Genomic DNA, 24,509 nt, shown 5'->3' with positions numbered 1-24,509 from the left:
ACTAAAAGGCTAGGTCCATTAATTACATACTTTCTCCCTTATATCAAATCACTTCAAAAAGAAAAGCACCTATAGCAAAAAATAAAATATGCTCACCTTCTCAAGGCAAACAGAATTTTGTTTTTGTGTTTTTTTCTGAGGAGAGTAATGATAGGTAACATGCCACAACAAATTTAGGTGTGGCTGAATTGTAGCAAAAGTGTAAGAGGCCTTAAAAAGCATAGTCACGTAAAACATTACCTACCTAAGGTATACATGGCACACATTTGCCACAATCCTTGTACCTACAGAAATGTCTTTAATTATTGTGTAACATGAAAAAATCTCACAGGCCCCACAGCATAAAGTATCTTTTTTTTTAAAAAACATAAATGTTTCCATTACATATTTTCTACTCACATAATAAAAAGAGCAGGGACATTCATATATCACACAGAGTGAAGTGGTCAATAGTATGTAATGCCTGGTACAGGGGTCAGTAGTATGTAACCCAAGGTACAGGGTCTAGCAGAATGTAAAGCAGGGTGCACTTTACAGTAGTATGTAATAGTCTTTAATATAGCCTACAGAGGTTAGTAGTATGTAACACAAAGTGCAGGGATATGTAGTGTGTAACACAGGATGCAAAGAGCAGTTGTATCTAACTCAGGATGCAGGGGTCGTCCGTATGCATTGCAGAGTGCAGCGGTCGCCAACTTTCCTGGCCTCACGGGCCACTAAATTCATAATCTTAAATCCCACACAGCATTAATATGAATTTTTAAAAAAGATTAATACATTAAAAATAAAATAATGAACTTCCTAATGGTGCCTGACGAGGACTGTAGAGGCTCTCATTCATTGATTGGTTAAGTGAAGTATTAGTATTGTTACTAATATCATAATGCAACTGATCTTTGGTATTACTACAGAAATGCAAAATATTCTTTTGCTTTTTCTCACTCATTATGGGTTTATTTCATTTGAATCTAAGACCAAACAAGAAATGATAATTATCAGAGTCAAACTATTTGATGCCATTAAATATAACAGTTAAAGAAAATACACAGTTAAGGTCATACAAACCTAAAAAAACATCTGAGAAATAAACAAATAAAATAAAACAACCGGATGAGAATCGGTATTTGCGGAGCGGAGGTGACTGTTGTTATGATGGAAACAATACTAAAGCGTACGGGTCGGCAGCAGTTGCCTCATACAGCTTAAGATTACACTGACGTCACGATGAGCCTCCCTTTTTTTTTTGTCTCTAGTACAGTTTGTGAATTTAGTGTAGTATTAAGGCGAAAAATGTCATTCAGAATATAAGAATTTTTTAATATTTTTTTTTTTGTTTTAATATCAATGAAACAAAACAATTTCAAATAATGTCGTGTTTTCTATCGCGGACCACTGGTTGGCGACCAGTGATGTAGAGTGCAGTGGTCAATACTGTGTAACACAAAATGCAGAGGTCGCTAGTGTGTAACTCTGAGTTCAGGTCAGTAGATTCTGGAAGGCCTACAAACAAGAAACAGGTGAGTACAATCTTACATTAACATAAAGTTCAAAAGTCAGTAGAATGAAACACAGAATGCTGATGGTTAGTAGTATGTAACTTCCACTTCTCCCGGTCTAAACCAAAATGAACAGGTACTTGAAAAAACTAACACTATATTGAATTCACGTAGCTACACTGCTTTAATTTAAAAAAGAAAATACATGCAGGCATGTAATGAATACAAATCTGCATTACTGTGTTTTTCCTATGTCTGGATAGATTTCAGCTATATTAATTATATGTGATCAATAAAGATAAATGAAAGAGTATTATGGGGGAATCTCTGTGATGCAGCAAACCTGGAATGGATCTGGTCCTGGATTGAAAGCATTTACCAAATATTAGCAAATGAATAAAGGCATGACCCACCTAGATTTGCTTTTATTACAAAGTTAAAAACTGCTTTTGATTAGATCCTATTTGCAATCCTGTAAGTAAAGAATTGTGGTTAAAATGACATTCCATATTTCCCTATTTTCCCTTTTTCTCACTCGCCCACCCCTTTCCCTACCCTCTCTATATGATATGGACACTTCCTATTGGCTGTTGACACCAGGGAATCTTTGAAGACTGGTTGACACTGGCACGTCTGGAATATCGGTCCCCCAAACCCAGAAATGGTGCTGCCGAGGGGCACAAATAGTTGTATGAGCTGCAATAAAATTGATTATCAAGGTAAAATGAAAGGAATTATTAGGATAAAGAGTTAAATATTATAAGAGTTATAATATTATAATTATAAGAGTTAAATATTTTTCCTGGAGGCTGGCTTTTCTCATACGCTACCCATGAAGCTTGTGTCATTTTCCTTAATTTAGTACATGAAAAAAAATCCCTTTACTAACACATGTTCATGGATAAATAGTAATTCCTAATTTAGTTTTCCTGATAAAATGTTATATTCATCAGATTGCTTCATTACAATGGGCAGATCGGTGAGTCATTACTGGCCAGTAAACGAAACCAAGAATTTACATAATTGCTTAGTTTGTAGAGATTCATATTACTGTAATTTTATCTTTTTTACTACATATATAACAACCCACTACAGTAGTAAAAGTGACAGCAAAAAAACAAAAAATTAGTGCAAAGTTCCTTTCCCATGAGTGTATAAAACACCCAAAGCATGTAAAACTTCATTGATCATAAAGAAATGGACCTGTGGTGGTTGGTTGCTGTGATCGTCGCACTTCAAACATTTTCTTCTTCAAAAAGTTCCATGGTTACACTTAAAAATGGTGGATATGAAGATATCGTTATAGCAATTCACCCAGGGCTGCCTGAAAATACGCAACTTATACAAAAAGTTAAGGTAAACATTGTAAATTGTTTAATTCTCTACTATTACTTTTTGTATTATGTATAAGAATTAGAACATATTTTCCCTGCTTTGTGTTGCCTTCTCCACAATAGCAGAGCTGTCATCCTATTTTACTCAAGGCAGGTAAATCATTGTTAAATCAGATTAAAGGAATAGTACTTGTTTGTACTGCAATGGTCACAGTGGTTTGTGATTTAGCAGAGCCATACTCAGTGGTATGCATATCTATCTATCTATCTATCTATCTATCTATCTATCTATCTATCTATCTATCTACTATATATATATATATATATGAATAAATAAATAGGTGCATCATGGTTAGTATATTTCCTTAGTGGTGCATTCCTTTCCTTTGTCAATTGCTGCCACCCCCCTTAAAATTGTATAAACATAAAAAAGAAGAAGGTTTTTTTTTTTGTGACAATTACATGTGTATTTGTACTTTCATATTACAGAAAGAACATATAATATATTTGATTTCCATTCAAACAATTTAAAAAATAGAAACTTAGAAATAAAAAGTATCCAAGAGAATTAACCAAGAAACATATCCAAAAAGACTTTGGCTATCAGGCGTTTCACTAAAATATGAGCTTTGCAGTATTTATTTGATGGGGTCCAGACATCTATGGCAGAACAAAGTTACTATGAAGGGCTTGTCCACCCATCATTGTCATTTCAGTTTTTGTAAATGCTAACAAAATAAATCCCTAGTTTCTCTTAGTGATTCAAGTTGAGAAATCTTTGTATTTGGGTTTTCATGTCTGCATACATTTATTGATCATTGTCACGAATTCACACTGCAGATTTAATTTATTTTAAAGAAAATATAATAATGAAAGCTGAAATGTAATGATACAAAGTGGTTTTTACCCAAACGCCCAGTTGACCAGGAACATATTCTGTTTCCCCTCTTGAAATATACAAAGCCTATAGTGACTCAGCCCAACAGGTTGCACCTATAAATAAAATATACATTTTGACTGAACCAAACCTTTAATAGAAAAAATGACAGAAGGTGAATTATTCCTTTAATGAAAGGAACCAAGGCAATAAAAGAAAAATAGGACTGTTAATTATTTGTGAAAGGATTACCATAAAAATGTTATACCAATAAAAAAACAAAAGACCAGCAGCTGATAGAAAATCAGAGTTCTTTACCAAAGTAGATTGGTAAAGAAATGCATATTGGTATATGATTCTTCTGTGCCTAGCTTTATATTTGTCAATTATAGGTCATGGTGAATGAAGCCTCCCAATATCTATTTATTGCCACAAAGAACAGAGTGTTCATCCGGAGTGCCAAAATACTGATTCCAAACACCTGGTCAAAGCAGAACTATACCAAAAGAAAGACAGAGACATATGACAAGGTAAGTCAGGACAATGACCCTGATTTATTACAGCTCTGGAGAGGATACACTTTCACCAGTAAAGCTGGGTGATACAGCAAACCTGGAATTGATTCCCTAGAAGCCATTTGCTATTTGTTAGCAAATATTTTCAATCCTAGACCAGATCAGTTTCAGGTTTTCCCTTTATAATCTAATATCACCATTCTTGGAGAGTTTTAATAAATCAGACCCTTTGAGTGATCAGTCTTCTGTTCATGTCACCAATTTGGAACCCATCACATTACATGACCCTAAAAAGAACTTTCTTTAGGTAAATCCTCCTATAGGATGACAACTCTCTGCCCTTTTCATCTGGTTTTATCCCTGTGTTGTCACAAATTCTTACAATAAGGGAACTATTGCCAGATGCCACATAATAATAGCTGACTAAAGTATGAAAAAATATGACTGAAAAATGAAATGAAAAATATGAAAAACAGAATCCAAAAATTGTACAATACACATAATAGAAAAATTATTTTTAATCATTTAGTTTTTAATTATTAATTTAATCATTAATCATGGGTACAGGCATCACTGGTATCTGACCCTTGGAGTTGTCAGATGCCGGTTCCCCTAATGAACACCGCAGTTCCTCCCACTAGCTGTGGCATCAATACAAGACACAGTATCCCTACTCCCAGCCTGATTTCTACTATCCAATGCTATTAGGTTTTAAGTAATAGAAATAGTATTGCTACATACTCTAAGTGTGCTAACCATCCCTTTCTGATACAGAAATGATTTTATTTGTGTCAAACTATCTAATTTTATTCTCTAGGCAGATGTTATTATTGCCTATCCTTACCTGAAATATGGAGATGATCCATATACTTTACAATATGGAGGCTGTGGAGAGCCAGGAAAATATATACATTTTACACCAAATTTTATATTGGATGACAATCTGCTTTCAGTGTATGGACCTCGAGGTAAAAACAACTTTGGTGACCACCTATGTTTATCATAACCAAGAAAACAACTATTTAGTTATTAGTTTTAATAAATATTTAGGTATGTAGTTAGAAATCCTTTTTTTTCTGACTACAGTGCAAAAAAGTTTAATTGGTTGCCATGCACCAAGTCACAGCATTTGATGTGCATGTCCAGCCTCTTTTTTCCAGTTTTGAATAGTGTGGGTAATATCTAGAACCTCTATTTCACTTAAAATGTTATCCAGGGCACCATAATTTCCCCTCACTTACCCACAACAATTTACCAAAACAAAAAAAGAAGACTATTTGCTATGTCGTCGGAAACAAAAAGCTCAATAGAGCAGTGGTAGGCTATAACAATTTTTTTTCTCTGCCTCCATATTGAATAGTTTCCTTTACCTTCTCTCTAGTGAAACATTTGTCATTGGGAAATGAAAACTGGACCTCATTTAGCTCATTGAAAAAAAGTGTTGGTATTGATACATATAGAAAATAAATACATGCATTTTTTTTTCAGGGAGAGTGTTTGTTCATGAATGGGCTCACCTTCGATGGGGGGTGTTTGATGAATATAACTTTGAGAAACCTTTCTATGTTTCAACTGACCTTAAAGTTGAAGCAACAAGGTAAACATCTTATTGTTTAATTGAATTGTGCAGAAATGTGTAAAATGTATATAGTAGTGTTGTAATTAGATCTATATTAAGCCATCATGCTGACAATTTCACATCTAAATAATTTCACCCTTGTACATTCTCAACCGTTTGTGTCTTGGTAATATTGTTGTAACACAAATACTAAAATATTATTATATTATTGTGAATTGCATTCTGTCTGCTTTATATACAGACACACTTTTCTACTGTTCACACCACCATATAGGAGAAAAGTTTTCAATAATTTGTTTAATTGCTTATGAACTTTGAAGGCTGTATTGACTTTTGTCTCAACATACCATCAGTTCTCAATCTTATCTGAACCCTCTGTAACCCCACAGTTTTCTTGCTAATTTCAGCCACTAATGCCCAAATGTTGTGTAGAACAGTGGTCGGTAACCGATGGTCTATAACAGGGGTCAGCAACCTTTACTATCAAAAGAGCCATTTTGCCTCCTCTTCCACTAAAGAAAAATAGTCTGGAGCCGCAAAACATAACACAGTTTATAAACCTTTCAAAGTTTTAATATTTTTTTAATTTTACCTGTTACAACAACTGTGCATGTGTAGGCCTACTTTGAAATAAATTAAACACTGAACTATGCCCCTAGAAGCCTCCAGGTAGATTTTTTTGATGGGCAGAGTTCTTTATGTTCTGACGATGCCTTAGCGATGACATTTTAAGGGGTGTTAGCCACAGGTGTCCCTCATTTGCAGCTTTAATTTTGTTCACCTGTACCCCCGCCAATCTTGAGCAATTGGGGTTCAGGTGCTAGAAGCCTCCAGCAATGTGTAACAGGGTAGATTATTTTGATGGGCAGAGTTCTTTATTTTCTGACGATGCCTTAGCGATTCAATTGTAGGTGGTGTTAGCCATAAGTGTCCCCCACTTGCACCTCTATTTTGGTCACCTGTACCGCCTCCCCCCCTGTTCCAGAGAAATTGGGGTTCAGATGCTAGATGCTTCCAGCAATGTGTAACAGGGTAGATTTTTTTGATAGGCGGAGTTTTTATGAATGTTTAGGAGGTGTTAGCCACAGGTGTCCCGTACTTGCACCTCAAATTTTTTTCACCTGTACCCCCGTTTCCAGATAAATTGGGGTTTAGGTGCTAGAAGCCTCCAACAATGTGTAACAGGGTAGGGGTTTTTTGATGGGTGGAGTTTTTAGGAGGTGTTAGCCACAGGTGTCCCCCACTTGCACCTCTAATTTTGTTCACCTGTTCCCTCCTTCCTGTTCCAGAGAAATTGGGGTTCAGGTGCCTCCAGCAATGTGTAACGGTAGATTTTTTTGATGGGCAGAGTTCTTTATGTTCTGATGATAGCCTAACAATTAAATTTTAGGGGGTGTTAGTCACAGGTGTCCCCCACTTGCACCTACATTTTTGGTTTTGTACATCTCCCCATTCCAGAGGAATTGGGGTTCAAAGGAGGGGGATGTCATTGTACACACCCATTTGTACACGCCCCGTGGTGGATTTATTTCACTGGTAGATTTTTTTCATTAGAACACCGGATAGGGAATCCCCCTCCTCCGTAGTGTCTTGGGAGGAAGGGGATCCCCCATCAGAGATCTCCCCGCGGCAGCTGAAGGGAGCCACAACAAGGAGGCTGAAGAGCCGCATGCGGCTCCGGAGCCCCAGGTTGCAGACCCCTGGTCTATAAGAAAACTTTAGTGGTCGTCAGGAGAAGGACATCGTTTGGGGGGCGCACTGGCCAGAGCCACAGACCATGTCTTCCGTACGGATTGCAGGCTCAGAGTGGTGGGCGGGTTGTGTCTCTGGACTTGCGATTGGAGAGTGGGTGGGTTCTGGCATCATGACATCACTATGGGGGACACACGGCTCCCTGCACATGCGCGGTCTGAAGCCCATAAGTTTATGGGTTGGTGACCACTGGTGTAGAAGGAAAAAAAATATATAACAATTTTGAGGTTGGCCACTCCTACCTCAAGCTTTCATGCATGCCAGTGGAGGACCAGACTGGAGGGAAGCAGGGGGTATTTGCTCTACAGGCCATTACCAATGCTAGGGGGTTGATTTACTAAAGGAGCTTAGGCTTTTCACTCTTTACAGACATTAGATTGTGAGATTCTCTGAGGGACATAACGGTAGATCTTGTAAGGTACTGACTAATATGTTGGCCCTATATTAATAAATAACAATGAATCAGCATGTACATAATTAATTATTCACAATTCATACATTACTTTCACCCTTTTAAATATATATATATTTATATATACATACATATGTGTGTGTGAAAAGAAGTGTTACAATATTCTCTAACACCTACTTCTTACCATAGCTCACTCCCATTCTTTGGTGCTCCTTGTGTGGTTCATATTTCATAGTCCACAGGAAATTGTCCCTAACATGAAAGAACCATTTGGTCCTTTCCTGCCCTTGGGGGATAATATGATAGATACAGTCCTAGTTATAAGCATAATATTTTATAAGGCTGACAGTGGGTCTAGGGAATGGGTTTCATGATCTATTATAATTTCCTTGTACTAGATGTTCCCGTGACATTCTTGGTGTGTACATAAAAAAGACGGACCAATGTCAAGGAGGTTCCTGCAACATGCGTGCATGCTATTTTGACTCTAACACTGGTCTCTATGAAGAGGGGTGCATGTTTGTGCCTGACAAGAACCAGTTTGTCAAACAGTCTATAATGTATCTTCAGGCTTTACCATCAGTAAGTACTGCTGCACTACTTTGTGTTGTATCTTTATATCAATAAAAGACAAAACTGCAAATTGTACTTATTGTACAGTTGAACTTGTCCTATAAAGTCGACTTGTCTTTTAAGATTTGGTAATTATATAGTAAAAAAAATAGTGTAACTAATTTATTATAGTATCTTTTCAAGTTTTAAAGATGTTAATGTTTCCAAATCATTTCAACTTGTTCCTTGGTCTAAAGTCTTTGAATTATCTTAATGTTGTTTTTTTTATCATTCTGAAAGTCATAAGCTTAAAGGTATTTTGTAATTTGTTTCTATTTTTCCATTCTCTGGTGTTAGCTAACAAGGCTGGGGATATAACTATAGTTTGTGGGAGCCGTTATTCCATTCCAACATCTATTCCAAATCAATTATTGACACCTTTAGAAAAAGAGTTAGTCCTAAACCAAAGAACCACTCCATATTGCAGACAGACTCTGCTTCCAAAACCATTTCGGCTTTTGAAGAACAAGTATGATGTAATAACTAGGACCCTTGGAAATGAGGTTCTTTATCTCATTTCTAGTCTTTAGCTCATTACAGCAAATATGACTCAAACCACATTTTGTGTCACTCATGCTTGAAAGTGTACTTTTGCTTTTTAGATTTTCTTTAAATTGACTTGAAATAGAAACTTTCAAACTTTTATTTTTAAAATGCACCATGTCACCTTACATGGGGGATCCCACAGGGTTTATACTGGTCTGTGTCATACTTGCTGCAGTGTGCATTCTCTGCTGTGTTATGATGGTCATTGTGCTCATGGCATGCATGTTTTTCATCCTGGGGGCTGGGGCAAACTTGAAGGGCCAGGGGCTTTATTAGCCTCTGCTATGCTAGTAGTTGGTGCTGTGACTTAACAGATAATTTTAAAATTCTCCCTAGTGTTTGGCTACCTGGAAACAAGGAGACGTAATTCTCCTGGTAGTGAAGTAATTTCCTGTTTTACTAGAAATAAGTGATTGTATTGCTCAGATAATTGTATTAGTTTTTTTTTACAGGTGTTTGAATTTTGTAATGCCAGTAATCATAACATTGAAGCCCCAACACTACAGAACAGAATGTGCAATTCTCGCAGTACGTGGGACGTCATTATAAACTCCACTGATTTTAATTCCACTTTTCCAATCAATAACTCCAATATTCCTGTTCCCTCAATCTCACTAATACAGTTTAGAGACAGAGTGATCACTCTGGTGCTTGATGTTTCTGGAAGTATGGGAACATTTGTAAGTTACTATTTCTTATTGTATTTCATACGTTGCTTTGTTTGATGGATTTCATGCAATAACTTGTCCTACCCCAGTCTGGGCTCCATAAAAGCAGTGGGGTTCTGCTTTAGAATAAGAAATCAGACACATTGGGAGTTTTAAATCAGTCAGTTGACTGTAAAACTGAATCTGCATATGTGATCAGGTATAGCTTAAGTCATTCATGCTTGCTTTAACTGGCCTACCATTTCACAGTCATGCATTTTTTAATGGATTATTACTAAATTCCCAGGTTAGCCCATTTTTACTCTAATATAAAATGATGTATTTAAATGGTCACTGGACCATATTAAAAGTTTATATGCTGTTATTAGGCTTTATGTATTGGGTGCAAATGTATCTAAAATATGAATAAATATATAAATCTACATTTTTTGATGATACAACGTGCAATCTTTGTACAGTAAAGCTGAACAACTATCAGATATAAAAGATAAAAAACGAATGCAACAAGGTAGTCATTAAAATCAAAACATTAATTTAATTTTTTTGCAGCTGGTAAATACTAGAATATATCTTGATATCAGCACATTTATGCTTTTGGATTTGTCTTGCATGATGTTTTGCATGTAATTGTGTATGCCACTTTATGTGTTCATGCACACTGTCCTGCATCAGTAAAAGATTCAATGTAAAATGCTTGGGCAGGGCCTTTGTAGTCTTGGGTGGTCATGCAGGGCAACAATTGGGAGATAGGGACAGAGTTTTCATGCTATAACAAGACGTACCTGGACAACGACCTTCATAGCAGAATTACAAGGTGTTATTTTAATTAAAAATTCAGATTAATTACAATATTTTGGTTACCCTTTGTAATAAGACTCCTAATAACCCCTTCCTATTGTTCAATTTACCTGAATTTGTCATTTATATTTGAAATATTCATAAAAAAGAACTTTGAAAATTAAAAAATGCAGATGAAACATTTTTAAACAGCCTTTGAATTCATGTTGGCATAATAAAATGTATAGTTTAGTGATTGAGTTTGCATATATTTAAAGCTGAAATTTAGTGTTTTTAAGAGCTTGGTTAGAGCCTGGTTTATATGTGCCCAATGTTTTATCAACATTTTAAAAACAATATTTTATTTGTTGGAATTCAAGTTATCTTTTTCCAAAAAGACTGCTTTGACCTAAACCCTGCATAAAAAAACTCTTTAGTCTGTATTTATAATTTTTTCCCACCAATTCAGCTGTTGGATTGTTCACTGCCCTTCCGATCCCAATGCATTGTTCATTTCAATGCATAATAAAACTAAGACTTAATCTGCCACCTCATAGCCAATTATCAAAGGAGCACAGCAGTCAAATAGTAAATGATGTATCTAAAATGGAAGAGCCAGGGAAATAATTTAAAAATGCACCCATATATGCATTGCAGACACCCATATTATAATTATATCTTACTATTCTTTGTTGAAATATTTGAATAACTTCCTAATGTTTTGCAGAATCGTATTCAGCGATTATACCAAGCAGCAGAGATCTTTGTCATGCAGATTGTAGAAGCCGGATCTTATGTTGGCATTGTCAGATTCTCATCTACTAGTGAGATTGCAACTCCACTGAAACAAATTAAAAATTATCAGGATCGAGAGGCTTTGAAATCCTTTCTTCCAAAATCAGCATATGGAGGAACAAATATATGTTTAGGAGTCCTGAAGGGCATTGAGGTAATATTCTGAATAACCACTACTGATAACTACTATCCTAATTATTATTATTCGGAATTGTTTGAATATAGGTATTAATTAAACAACAGACATATTACATGTGTAGGTTTTACAGTGAAAGTCATTTGGTAATATTCAGACATAGTGGTAAACTTGAACAGAGACCTGAGAAGACCAGAAAAGTAATGCTTCATTCACCAAGGAGACACCACTGGAAACCTCCTCTCTTCATTCATGGCAAAATACTTTTGTGTCATTTGTGTAAGGTTTTAAAGTGACAATTCACCCAAACGTGAAATTTTAGAGGTGGTCTGCAGTGCAAGATTTTGGATGTAGCTTTCCACTTTGAAATCCAGCATAACTTGGCCTCCTGCACCCCCCCCCATAAAACATTTAAAACTTAGCTGAAGAGTGCATCAAGTTGGACATTCTGTATCAGAGAGAAATCTGATGATCATTGCGGCAGTTACATATTACAGGAAATTGGTGACACAATTAGACAGATTTGTTAACACTATAGGAATATCTTGTCACCCAAGATTTCTTATGTAGAGTAAATATACAGAAATTCACAAAAGCAAGCGCATGATTAGGATGTGATCAGGTCCGGCTTTATTCTGTGTTACAGCAACCTTACAGCACCTAAGATGTATTTTTGGCTAAAGTGGTGACCTTGCTGTCCATCTGTCACATTACCTGTCTCAAGGTTCAAATGTAGCATTGCTTTGTGTGACAGAATCCATAACTTTATCCCAATATGTTTCCAGCATTTTGTATAAGGAGTACATTGCTGTACCAGACATCAGTTACTACTTCTGTAGAACATATGACGAGAAGCTGCTGATTTGACGTGCCTAGTATGGTACAAGTTCACTAGATATTACCGTTCCCCTGGAAAAACCCCAGCTGTGGTCAAAACTGCTTGAAAATCTTCATCAAGGCTTATGAATGGTAGTAAGGCTTTTCACCCACTTGTTCATTGCAGTGGCCTAATATGAACATACACACTTCAGGGCTTCCTACCTGATATAGTCATTAAAAAAAAAGTTCAATTCAATCTTTGGAGAGTAGAGGAAGACAGTAAGAACTTCAGATTCTGGGGTTGCATGAAGGGTTTGGGTTGAGATCTCAACCATTGGAGACCTGAAAACGTATTAAATGCTTTTGTAGGCTTAATTTTTTTGGGTGGTGTGACCGTTTAGAGCAGAACTAAACTAAAAACAATGCAAGCAGGTAGCTCTATACTGCAGAGGGAACAAGCTATGTCTCTTCTGCAGTAAAGCATACTTACCTGCCTGTTCACAATTTTCTGTTAAATGCGGTCCCACCAATCCTGGTTGCCGGGAATGAATGGACTCCTATGTGCATGCACAGGAGTTACATCAATTTGACCTAGCCAATCAGGATGGCCAAATATCCGATCCCAGAAGAACACCAGTTGAAGATGTCAATGCCAGTGATGGAGCAAGGAAAGGTGAGTTTAGTTGCTTTAACTGCAACTTTATTGCTTGTATGGTTTTCAATTGAAAGTCTTTTATCACCACCATATTGTAAATTATTATTTTCTCATTCTAAATTTAGGTAAATGCAAAATTTGATGGATCTTCATATGGTACTGAAATAGTTCTGTTATCAGATGGAGAAGATAACTTTGACACCACTCTGTGTTACCCTGATATAAATAAAAGTGGAGCTATCATCCATTTTATAACTCTGGGACCAGATTATACAAAATCGCTCTTGGATGTAGTGCATAATACAGGTGAAGCAATTTTTTTTTATGGACCCATAGACCTGAAACACAACATTTCACAGTTCATACTCAGCATAAATTTCATAATACAGTGTGCTATTCATTGAGATTTCTACGAATATATGGGCCAAGCAAACAAAGATATATTTAAACATTTTTTTATTCTGAGTTATACATGTTTTATAGTCATAGGTAACTTTTGGAGCAGCTCATTTTGCAGCTATTTGGTATAGCTAAATATCAGATAGAAGCATACTATTTTACCCAAAACTGAAGGTAAAATTTAGAATATAATTAGAATATATTTAGTGTCTTACTATTCTCCCCACAACTAAAGGTGTAAAATTTAGAAAATAATTAGTATTACCACCTTGCAGTTTTTACCTTCAGAAAGGTTTACAAATTATTTTAGGGGTCAATAAATGTAATTAATATTAATCGAGGAGCTGTCCATATTACAAGGTTTACCCATGTGACAGAAGAAAGGACATTTTTACTCATAGACTTGACAGAGGTTTCCTGATGAAGCCAGAGTTGAGGATCTACTACCAATATGGTTAGCTGTGGGAGCTTGGATTCCCTTCTTAGGGATATTTTAAACAACATGGGGAATTGTTCTTTCTGAATATTCAAGTATTCCTTTTTTTATCAATACTATTTACATATGTTGTTAATTATTAGCTGATGTTTAACAACAATATTTTTTTGCAGGAGGACAAGAATTCTCAGCTAATGATAAGGTTGACACCACATCACTGATTGATGCATTTTCAGGAATTTCCTTTGAAAATGGGGATATTTCACAGCAAGCTATTCAGGTAATTTAATGTTAAAATATGGCTTTAATTATATGCATAAATGTTTTATATACTTTTTTTTTTTTTTTTTACTGAGAAGCAAAGTATGGCCACCAGAATAAAAATATCTTGTCAGCTTGAAAAAGGAACTGCTTGAGTATACTAAATAAATTGCAAAGCCCCTGAACATAAGTGTCATCAGATTGCTAGCAAGAGTCAGGGGGATCTGTAAGAAAGTTCAAACTACCCCTTGCTGGCTGCCCATACTTTATCGTTACCTAATGGAAAAAACACATGTTTTTCCATTTGGGATGTGATTGCAGAGGTTCCTCAGCCCCCCTCTTTATACTATAAATACTTTGTCAGGGGCTTAGCTTTTAGACAGTTTGATGTTCTTTTTTTTAAATAATATTCATATTTTGAACGGTTCTATTTATAAAATAGGAACCTGACATTCTCTGGTCGGAATAAAATACTGCCATCAAAACACACAGATCTGCCAGAATCCCACCAGGGAATGCTTAAGGAGTATTTTTTAATGCTTAAAAAACCAAATATCTGGGCTTAGAATTACTGGAAGTGCTGACTCCATACAAATAGCGTAATTAATGCTTGCTCTGAGCAAAAATGCTGCTTTTTAGCTTTTGCCATGCTGTTTATAATATTACAGTATGGTTTTCATTTTACTGATAATCACACAAAGCAAAAAAGCAAAAGGGATTTCACAAAGGATTTACACCTGCCAGGAGCATACCAGACTACTATACTAAATATCAGGCTAAAGACTCATGTGTCTTGATTAGTGATTGCTATCTCTTATTCTCTTTGTTAATACCATTGCATGTATATATGTTGCAGTTTTTTATAAATGTGTTTTTTTCAGCTGGAAAGCAGGGCCGCAACCTTAAACCAAACAGACTGTTTAAATGGCAATATTGTCATTGACAGCACAATAGGAAATTATACATTCTTTGTTGTTACTTGGGAAAGGGCAATACCAAATATAACGTTACAAGACCCAAAAGGACGGATATATACGTCAATTCATTTTACCAGTGACACAACTTCTAGATCATCAAGGCTTGAAATTCCGGGAACAGCCAAGGTAAACTATATGTGTACGTCATTGAGTGATCACAACAAGACTCAGTTTTGATGTAAAAATGTCCAAATAACATAAAGAAACAGTTTCTAGTTGGTTTACTCTTCTACTGGTAAGGCTGACACATCACTAGATAAGTTATGCGTGACATCCAGGTCACCCACAGATATCACGTTCATTGTGAAATGTTGCAGAATGCCAAAATGCATAATGCTTTGGCCTTTTCCATTCTGCCTACCCCCTTCCTTACTTCTAGGGAGATAATGGTAATACTATTTTTACTACAGTACCATAAAGATGTGTACATTATATTTTATGCACAGGTTGAACAGCATACAAGGATTTCAGTGTGTCTGCTACAGGGAATGGCAGTTTTTGTACTTTGCAATTATATTTCCATAAATGCAAGCAGTAAAAATTCTGATGTCTTCTTGGAAGAAGTAGCTTTATGCCTGAAGCCCAGGACACTTGGCTGAAGCAGCTCCTGATACCAATTCCAGGGCCTAGGGATTTCCCCTAATCTGTCCCCTGCAAAGTGAGGCTGCAGCAATGTTCTATTTTTTTCCAACATGCTGCTTTAAGGTTTTACGACACTATTTTAAATGAGGTTTATAGGATGACTAGTGTGGCTTTTAACTCCAACAGAATAGTTGGTTTCTAGTGGCATCACTGGTTCAGAACTAAATGTGCTTTTATAGAAGGGCACAGCAGGATTATTGGAGCATGATAAACTTATCTACAACCTAAAGTTCCGCTCAGAACAGTTTAAGGTTTATACAGCTGACTCTGCATCCAGAGTAATGGGCCCATAATGTTTATGTAATTTCTTTGGCAATATACAAAACCAAAATTTGAAGTGCTAAAAGCAATCTTCCAGTGTCTAATACAGTGTTTCTCTGCCTTTTTGACATGGGGGTACCCTGGAAATCAATCTCTGATCTTCAGGGAACCCCTGCTATAATAACTATAACCACAGTACATTATTGTGGTTATTAGTCGAAAGAATGCCCCCTATAGTGCTGGTCATTGGGAAGGCTGACACCCTTACAGATAGCCAAAAAGTTCACTGGAATGTGGTAAACTGAACTGAAACTGCTCATTGCTCAAAGAACTCCTACCAACCTGTGGAGGAACCCTAGTTGAGAAACACTGGTCTATTATAAAGCAGATCCAATTTAAGATTGTATAATAAATAAAGGAATACATTGCTGCATTGTTCCTTTTCATAACACATAAATAAGTTAATCTTTAATATATTTTCTTCCAATATCTTTATTAAATTTTCATTTTTTAAAATGACAATGACAAATTATACATATTCCTCCTTAATAAAAAAAAGAGAAAAAAGAAAGAAAAAACAAAACCATTAATACTTTTACAATAACTAATTACATTTAATTAATGGCAAGGTGTTAGTCTGATGTAATTAATTCTATTCATAACTACATTATATCTAAAAAATACACCATTATATTCATTTTCTATAGAGTTACACCATCTTTTCCAACATTCTCTATAGTGATAAACTTCATATTACACAGAATATATGAAGAGGGAGAGAAAAAAAGGAAATAGTATAGGGAAGGAGTGTTTCATAATGTAAAATAAAAATCTAAAAAGTGTTACTTTTCATTAAATCAACCTTTATTGTGAAAATAATTAACAAGTGAAGAAAGAAAAAATTTAAAAAGTGAACTTTTTCTTTTAAATATATCTATCCATATAGTGAAAATAAGTTTCAAATGAAATGGAGTGGTAAAAAAAAATCCCTAATATAATTTTAAAAAATATGGCAGCATTTCCCCAGCAAAGTCCCCAACATATGTATATGTTCTCAAATTGGACTGGGTCTTGTTGTGAGCTGCAATATTGTTCTGCAATATTTTTTTGCTTTATTTCTCTGACAATGCAGACTTATGCACAGAGAAAGAGTGTGACCCAAGTACAAAAGAATCCTATAGTTAAATTAATGAACTGCCCTACTCTTTTTGATACAATCTTCTCAAATCAATTCTTAATTCATGGATTTTTTTTAATGGAGCTCTGAATTATTATAGTAAACAGTTTCGGAAATAGTTAATAAACCTAGTCTTTCTTTCTCTGTAGAATGGACAATGGATCTACGTCATCTGCAATATTTTCACTTCAAGTCAATCCATAGGATTAATTGTGAATTCAAAAGCAGCTGATGAAAACGTACCTCCAATTACTGTAAAGGCCCATATGAACACAGACAAAAATAATTTCCCTTATCCAATGGTGGTCTATGCATCAGTAAGTCAAGGTTTGTTACCAGTGAAAGGAGCGAACGTCACAGCGATAATTGAACCAGTGTCTGGAGCGCCCTTTGTTCTGGAGTTACTAGATAATGGAGCAGGTAAGTGTTTAGTAGACTCCCAAAACAGATTGGTTTTCCTGAACCCCATCATCAATAAAAGGGTTTATTTTAAAATTTGTACCTCTGAGATTGTCAACATTCCATTTTACCCGGCACTTTCAATAGGCATTGATCCCTTTTACTCATTAGGCCTGATTTAATAAAGCTCTGCAAGGTTGCAGAAGAAGCTGAGGTATCCATCAAAACCTGAAATAGATCAGGTCCAGGATTAAAAACATTTGCTAACAAAATAGCAAATGACTTAAGAAATCCATTCTAGGTTTGCTGGATTACCCCGTTTCACTGATGAAAGTGAATCCTTTCAAGTCTAGGAAAGCTGTAATAAATCAGGCCCAATGTCTTGATATCGCCTCGTTCTGTTGCTGAATTTCTGCTTATGAATCAACCAAACACAACCCTCAACTCACATACAACAATGAACAGTTCAGAGATATCACCCCAACTAATTGAGTTATGAGACGTTAATCTAAACACAAATACTTTCTATAGATTAACAAGTGATTTAGCCTGCCAGCATCTATCCATATCTGAAGCATTAGGTTTCAGTAGGCTGCTTCTTACATTCTCTTGCATTTGTCTGTTCCTATATGTTAGGTGCTGATATTGTGAAGAACGATGGAGTATACTCAAAATACTTTACTGCATTTAAGAATGATGGAAGACACAGCCTAAGAGTGCGGGTTGAAGGAGTGAAGGGTAGAAGCCGTTTGACATTGCCCCAAAGTCGTGCACTGTATGTTCCTGGTTATGTAGAAAATGGTAAATTTACCTTTTATTTACTTGTATGGTAAACTACTTCTTATCCATTACCTTCAATCTAGAATAGAAATAGGATCCCTGAAAACCAGGCTTTATTATATGCTTTCAAACTTCTGCTTGAAAGTTGATGCATTGGACTGCAGTAGCTTCAAAATGCAAAAAAAAAAAAAAAACTGCACTGATGTTGCTTTGATATATTTGGGAATAACCCAATCTTGGAATAAAGATTCAGCTTTAGGCTTGGAACACATACCAGATAATTTCCTGAGATGAAATGATTTGAAGTGGTTTCATTGTCTGAGATGAACATTTATTATCTAGCATCTGTACATCTGTCCCCCAATGTTGTTTAGTAATCCTGCCAATCCCTAATCATGCCATCCTGCAAAGTGATGACAAGAATGTCCACATGTTGTTTCCTAATGGAGAACACACAGAGTGGGGTGGCTCAAGGTTTTTCTACGTCCTCCTCTTTCCACTGAACAGAACAGTGTTGTCTGTACAGCACTTGTTCTTTGTACTGACGCTTGGAACAACCACTAGAAATTGTTTCCAGCCACAAATATTGATCATGTGTGTATGCAGCTTTAGGTTTTCTTGTATTTACTCTACTTCACCACCAAGGAGGAGGAACATCTTATTACTGTGTAATTGGCATCTTCAGAGTTATGGAATTTAACTTTAATTTAACCTCCCTGGTGGTAATCATATTACCGTATTTTAAATATATATACCAGAAATATAAGACGCACCCAATTTTAAAGGAGAAAAATCTAGAAAAAAAAGATTCTGAAAGATTATTCCCCTTCTGATCACTCATGTGCCATTCATACCGGTATTCCCCTTCTGATCACTCATGTGCTATTCAAATTCCCTTTCTGATCACTCTGTGCCTTTCAGATTCCCTTTCTGATCACTCTGTGTCATTCAAATTCCCCTTCTGATCACTCTGTGCTTCTTTTCCACTGTACGGCAGTTAGAACAGGGAACAGCAGGGGGCGCTGTGCCGGCTTCTTTCGCTCTGCACTGCAGCTAGGAGGAGATACACGCTGCAGCCAGAGAGGAGAGGAGACACACGCTGCAGCCAGCGAGAAGAGACACACGCAGGATCGGGTATCGGGTGAGTATCTTATTTTACTTATTTTATAATACATTTGTCGTATAGGATGCATCAACTTTTCCCCCCCAGTTTTGGGGAAGAAAAAGTGTGTCTTATACGGCAAAAAATACGGTATGTATTTTTAAATGTTTACATGGTACTTAGTATTTTAAATTTCTTGCCTGGTCCCACCTCCCAGCTGCACGGTCCCGTCCCCAACCACACTCTAGCACACAATTTCCCGGCCAGCATCTGCTTCGTCTGGCCTTGCGTCCCCAACGTTCACACTCCGGGGACGCAGATGCCAGCAGGGCATAGCCAAGTTACACAGATGCCGGCTGGTATCGCCAGGGGAAGAAGATGCCGGGCATCCATGGAGGACGCTGCCAGCACCACTTACTAGGTAAGCTGTTTAAACTCCCTGGCAATTCCACCCCAAGTGTGGCTCTGGGTTACCGCTTTTGGTATGGATAATTTACTCGGATTCACACTCAGGATTACCACTAAGGAGGGTAAAACAATTTTGAGTTCATTCATAATTTACAGATAAGGTCATTTTGTCAAAAGTTTTTACTAAACAGGCCATTTCTAAACAGGTTCTTATACTGATGGTTGTTGTCCTTTTTTCTCATACACAAAGGAAAATGATGCCATGTTTTGGGGCTTTGGGCTTTTTTATTAATGCCCTCTCTGGTGCTATACATTTCTCAGCCTCCTGCAGTTAGACTACCATTCCCAATGTCTGAAATTACATAATTGGTATTACTGTAGGAATAATTTTTGCATGCATAGTGGGACACCAGAATAGTATTTGCACTCCTAAATATTTAGCAGACTTACTCCTCCAGATTTGTTACGGTAATGAAACTAATTCTATCAGTTCATTATTTTATCTTCTTATGATTCAGGATATAATATTAAAAGAAAACTATTTTCAATGCTGAGGTTGACTGCCTATAACTATAAAATATGCTGTTATTTCTGTTTTCTAATCTATAATAAAATCACAGGCATAATCACACTAAATCCTTCAAGGGCAACAGTTGATGATGATGGTCTTGACCTGGGGGAATTCGTTAGAACAGCCTCTGGTGGCGCATTTGAGGTGACTAATGCTTCATTATATCAGAAAGAAGATATCTTCAAACCTGAAAAGATATCAGATTTAGATGCTAAAATAGAAAATGGATCTATTCATCTGTCCTGGACAGCAACCGGTAATGATTTGGATGAAGGAAGCGGTAAGCAGACTTTTTTCTATTTCCAATAAAGATGGTCTAGGTTTTTTAACTAGAGATTTATTATAGTGCATGTTCTAAATATGTAAATACTTTAGTGTACATATTGGTAATGGTATAAATAGATGAAGGTCCACTTATACAGTGTAAGGCCTCTTACTCTTCACACATGATATTTTTCCAGCATATAGGTGAATCTTACTTCTACTAGGAAGATTTCAGGGGACACAGAACAGGAAAAGTCTCACTGGAAGATGCTTTTACTAGAGACTGGAGTATCTTCCCTCGATATTTCACCTGTTCTGAATTTCTTGCAGGATGGACACTGATGTCACACCCAGAGATAACGATAAGGATAATTTTATTTATAAGTTAATTTTGCATGTTTTAGGTTTTGGTAGATGATTTGTTAAAAGAAAAGGTGTGCACAAAAGGTCGCTTTGAAGAAGGAAGTGCTGCAATAGAGCTGACCTATAGCTAACAAACTATAGGTTGTGTAGAGTGGAGAAGAGTTAGAACTTCTGTAGTTTTTATTGCTATGACATAGAATGTGACCCAAACATCAAATCTGCTGTGATTTCAGAATCTAATTTGACTATTTTTTCTTTTCAGCTTCACAGTATGATTTAAGAATGAGCACCAGCCCTAAAGATTTAAGAGACAGCTTTGATGGGTCATATCAAGTTAATATGACCAGTGTCAACCCACAGTTAGCGGGCTCAAAGGAATCATTTTCATTTGTTCCAGAAAATGTATTGATTTCAAATGGAACGATCTTGTATTTTGCATTAGTTGCTATTGATGATGCTTCTCAGAAATCAGACATTTCAAATATTGCCCAGGCAGCTCTCTTCATTCCTCCAACACCAGAGGCAGCTTCAACATCACCGACGGAACCAGCAACAACTGCTCAGTTTTCAACAAAACATGATAATATTATAATGACTGTCCTTACTACTAAAACACCAAATGAAAATACTAATCAACTTAATCCTTCCATCATAACCGCAATAGTGTGTTCAGCAGCAGTTCTAATCTGTATAATTGTATGCATTACTGTGTGCATTGTAAAATTATGTAGAAGATAGCTGAAACATGGAACATAAGTGATCAGCACATTTATCAACATTTTCTTAACAGCTGTAACATGAACCTAGATATTAATATTGTAATTAATTAAAGCCAAAACATATCATAAATTTACTCAAAAATTATTCTGCTTTATTTTATGCTATAATGAAACAGTGTTATATATTTTAGTCATTATTTGTGCTGGGAAGTCAGGCAGATGAAATGGAAAACAAATAAACTATCTCAACCCAACTGTTCATTGTCAGTCTATTAAATGTATTCATTGTAACAAGTGGAGGAGTTGTTTTTGATAGTTTCCAGTAAGAATCTCATAATCACTCATCCTGTTTCAAATGTAATAAGACGATCTTAGAAAAATATAAAAATGTTAAAACTGACAGAACATAATGTAGTAAAACAAAACGTGCAGTTAATATGCAAGAAGACATATGAAGACATATATTGGTCTATGTGGTTACTATATGCCATTATTGTTCTGGGATTGTTCATAGCAATGGTGTGACAGTATGGTCCAAATACAAGATAGCAGGCTTCCAGTTAAATGGACATGTAGCAGCCACTGTATCTTTAATGCAGCAATGCCAGCAAAAAAAAAAAAAAAGAAAATGCTGAGCATCTAACTGGCTTACCTAAAGTGGACCTAATCTAAAATGTTTATTCTTTTTTTCTGCAACAGCTGTAAAAAGAAAAAAAAAGAAAAAAAAAAAGAAAGAAAAATGGATGAAGCCCCTTTTATTCTGTCTTGGTCGCCACTAAATGTTATTGCAGAGCCTCCTGAGATACATACCGTATTTTTCGCCCTATAAGACGCTCCGAAATATAAGAAGCACCCAATTTTAAAGGAGGAAATCTAGAAAAAAAGATTCTGAAAGATTATTCCCCTTCTGATCACTCGTGTGCCATTCATACCGGTATTCCCCTTCTGATCACTCATGTGCCATTCAAATTCCCTTTCTGATCACTGTCTGCCTTTCAAATTCCCTTTCTGATCACTCTGTGTCATTCAAACTCTCCTTCTGATCACTCTGTCATTCAAATTCCCCTTCTGATCACTCTGTGCTTTTTTTCCACTGTACGGCAGTTAGGACAGGGAACAGCAGGTGGCGCTGTGCCGGCTTCTTTCGCTCTGACAGAAGACACGGTGCTGGCAGAGGAGAGAAGAGACACACGCTGCATGCAGCCAGAGACACACGCAGGATTGGGTATTGGGTGAGTATATTATTTTAATTATTTTATAACACATTTGTCGTATAGGACGCACTAACTTTTCCCCCCCGCCTTTGGGGAAGAAAAAGTGCGTCTTATTCGGCAAAAAATACGGTACATCATGCATCCCAGAGGCATTTTCCTTCAATGAGGGGAAAGAGATGCATGCAAAATTGCATTTTTTCCAGTTTACAGAAGGCTGTGTCACCTGATCTCGCACCTCTGCAGTGATGTAGCCAGAAGAAGAAATAAGACGGAAGAAGATGGCGGCGCCCAGTGCTTGCTCCATGCCGGGATGATGGAGAATTCCAGGACGGTGCTGGACCCAATTACCCCCCTGGCGGTAATCCCAAATGTGGCTTTGGGTGAAATTTCTTTACAGAAAATGGTAATCCCAAGCCACACTCGGGATGGAATTGAAGACTTACCTGGTCCTCATGAGCCTGCAGTATCCTCTAGCGATGCCGGCCCGGCATTTAGGTCCACTTGGTGATGCCTGGCCAGCATAGGCATCCCGTTGGCGATGCCTGGCATGTGCCTCCCATAGTCTCACATCCAGGCATGTGAGCATTGGAGATGCGAGGATAGGGGATGCAGATGCTGCCTGGGGAGGTGAAGTGTGTGAGGGGGTGTGCTTGCATGGGGGGGTGGGACGGACAGGAAATTTAAAATTAGATGTATTTTTACATGTGAATGATTGTATTTGTTTTGTCAGTCCCTGACTGACTAAAACAGTACCAAGTCACTTTCCATATGATAGAGCACACTCACATTTACTGCAGTTCTGTTCCCTTGCAATTCTGGAATCACATTAAGTTTCTGGCTCCATAATGCTGCTTCAATAACTGGCAACATGTGTTCCACCTCCACAGGTGAAGACCCATATATTAGTCAAGTGGACCAGGAAAAGCCTGCCACTCTTTTCTCTAGGACCATAACAATACGCCTTTTCACAAACGAAACTGTAAAAAACAGACAATACTCACACATCTCCTGCAGCCTTAAAACATGGATGGTATATCCACCCATGCAGAAAATATTCCCCACAAGGGTTTGGGACAGCCCATACAAGTGGAACATATTCAACAATTACCAATATTCCCAGGAACAGATATCTCAGCAAATTCACACCAAGACCATGAACTGCTGTGAAATTGCATAAACCCATGAGCTACATCACAGACTCTACGGGCCTCAGTAAGCATGATAAACTTCATGACAGTAAAATTAGAAAATACTAACTCTTCTCTCTAAAAAGAACATGGCCAGCAAATTTGCAAATTTGGAATTGAAACCAAAGATTTCTAGAACAGGACATGTGTATTGCAATTTGCTCTAAATTAATTCATAATATCCATTTATTTTCTATTGTGACAGTTGTGAATGTTTGACGATAGGCCACGGGCTTGGGGCAGCATGATGGCTCAGTGGTTAGCACTCTGGCCCTTGCAGCACTCTGGCCCTTGCAGCACTGGGTCCCAGGTTCAAATTCCGGCCAGGACTCTTTCTGTATGAAGTTTGTATGTTCTCCTAATGTTTGCAAGGGTT

At 36.8% G+C, this 24,509-nt stretch overlaps 1 protein-coding gene across 1 annotated transcript; it reads left to right on the top strand.

Annotated features, from left to right (window-relative positions):
- The first annotated feature begins 2,693 nt into the window (after positions 1-2,693).
- LOC140336667 (calcium-activated chloride channel regulator 1-like) lies at positions 2,694-22,886 on the top strand. The gene is made up of 14 exons (XM_072419933.1): positions 2,694-2,852; positions 4,100-4,237; positions 5,040-5,190; positions 5,711-5,819; positions 8,364-8,547; positions 9,576-9,803; positions 11,296-11,517; positions 13,099-13,279; positions 13,982-14,088; positions 14,951-15,172; positions 17,276-17,546; positions 18,162-18,326; positions 20,436-20,666; positions 21,276-22,886. The coding sequence occupies exons 1-14, from the start codon at positions 2,694-2,696 to the stop codon at positions 21,749-21,751; spliced, it is 2,844 nt and encodes a 947-aa protein (XP_072276034.1). The 3' UTR covers positions 21,752-22,886.
- Positions 22,887-24,509: the final 1,623 nt, after the last annotated feature.

The sequence above is a fragment of the Pyxicephalus adspersus genome, chromosome 8, assembly GCF_032062135.1.
Source record: "Pyxicephalus adspersus chromosome 8, UCB_Pads_2.0, whole genome shotgun sequence".
Classification (NCBI taxonomy): Eukaryota; Metazoa; Chordata; class Amphibia; order Anura; family Pyxicephalidae; genus Pyxicephalus; species Pyxicephalus adspersus.
This window is presented reverse-complemented; position numbering and strand designations above follow the sequence as displayed.

Excerpts from the sequence above, each read along its gene's own strand:
- LOC140336667 (XM_072419933.1), top strand. The coding sequence starts at position 2,694 with ATGGACCTGTGGTGGTTGGTTGCTGTGATCGTCGCACTTCAAACATTT. Across the intron at positions 13,280-13,981 it reads GGATGTAGTGCATAATACAG|GAGGACAAGAATTCTCAGCT; the intron begins GTGAAGCAATTT and ends ATTTTTTTGCAG. Across the intron at positions 17,547-18,161 it reads GTTACTAGATAATGGAGCAG|GTGCTGATATTGTGAAGAAC; the intron begins GTAAGTGTTTAG and ends CCTATATGTTAG.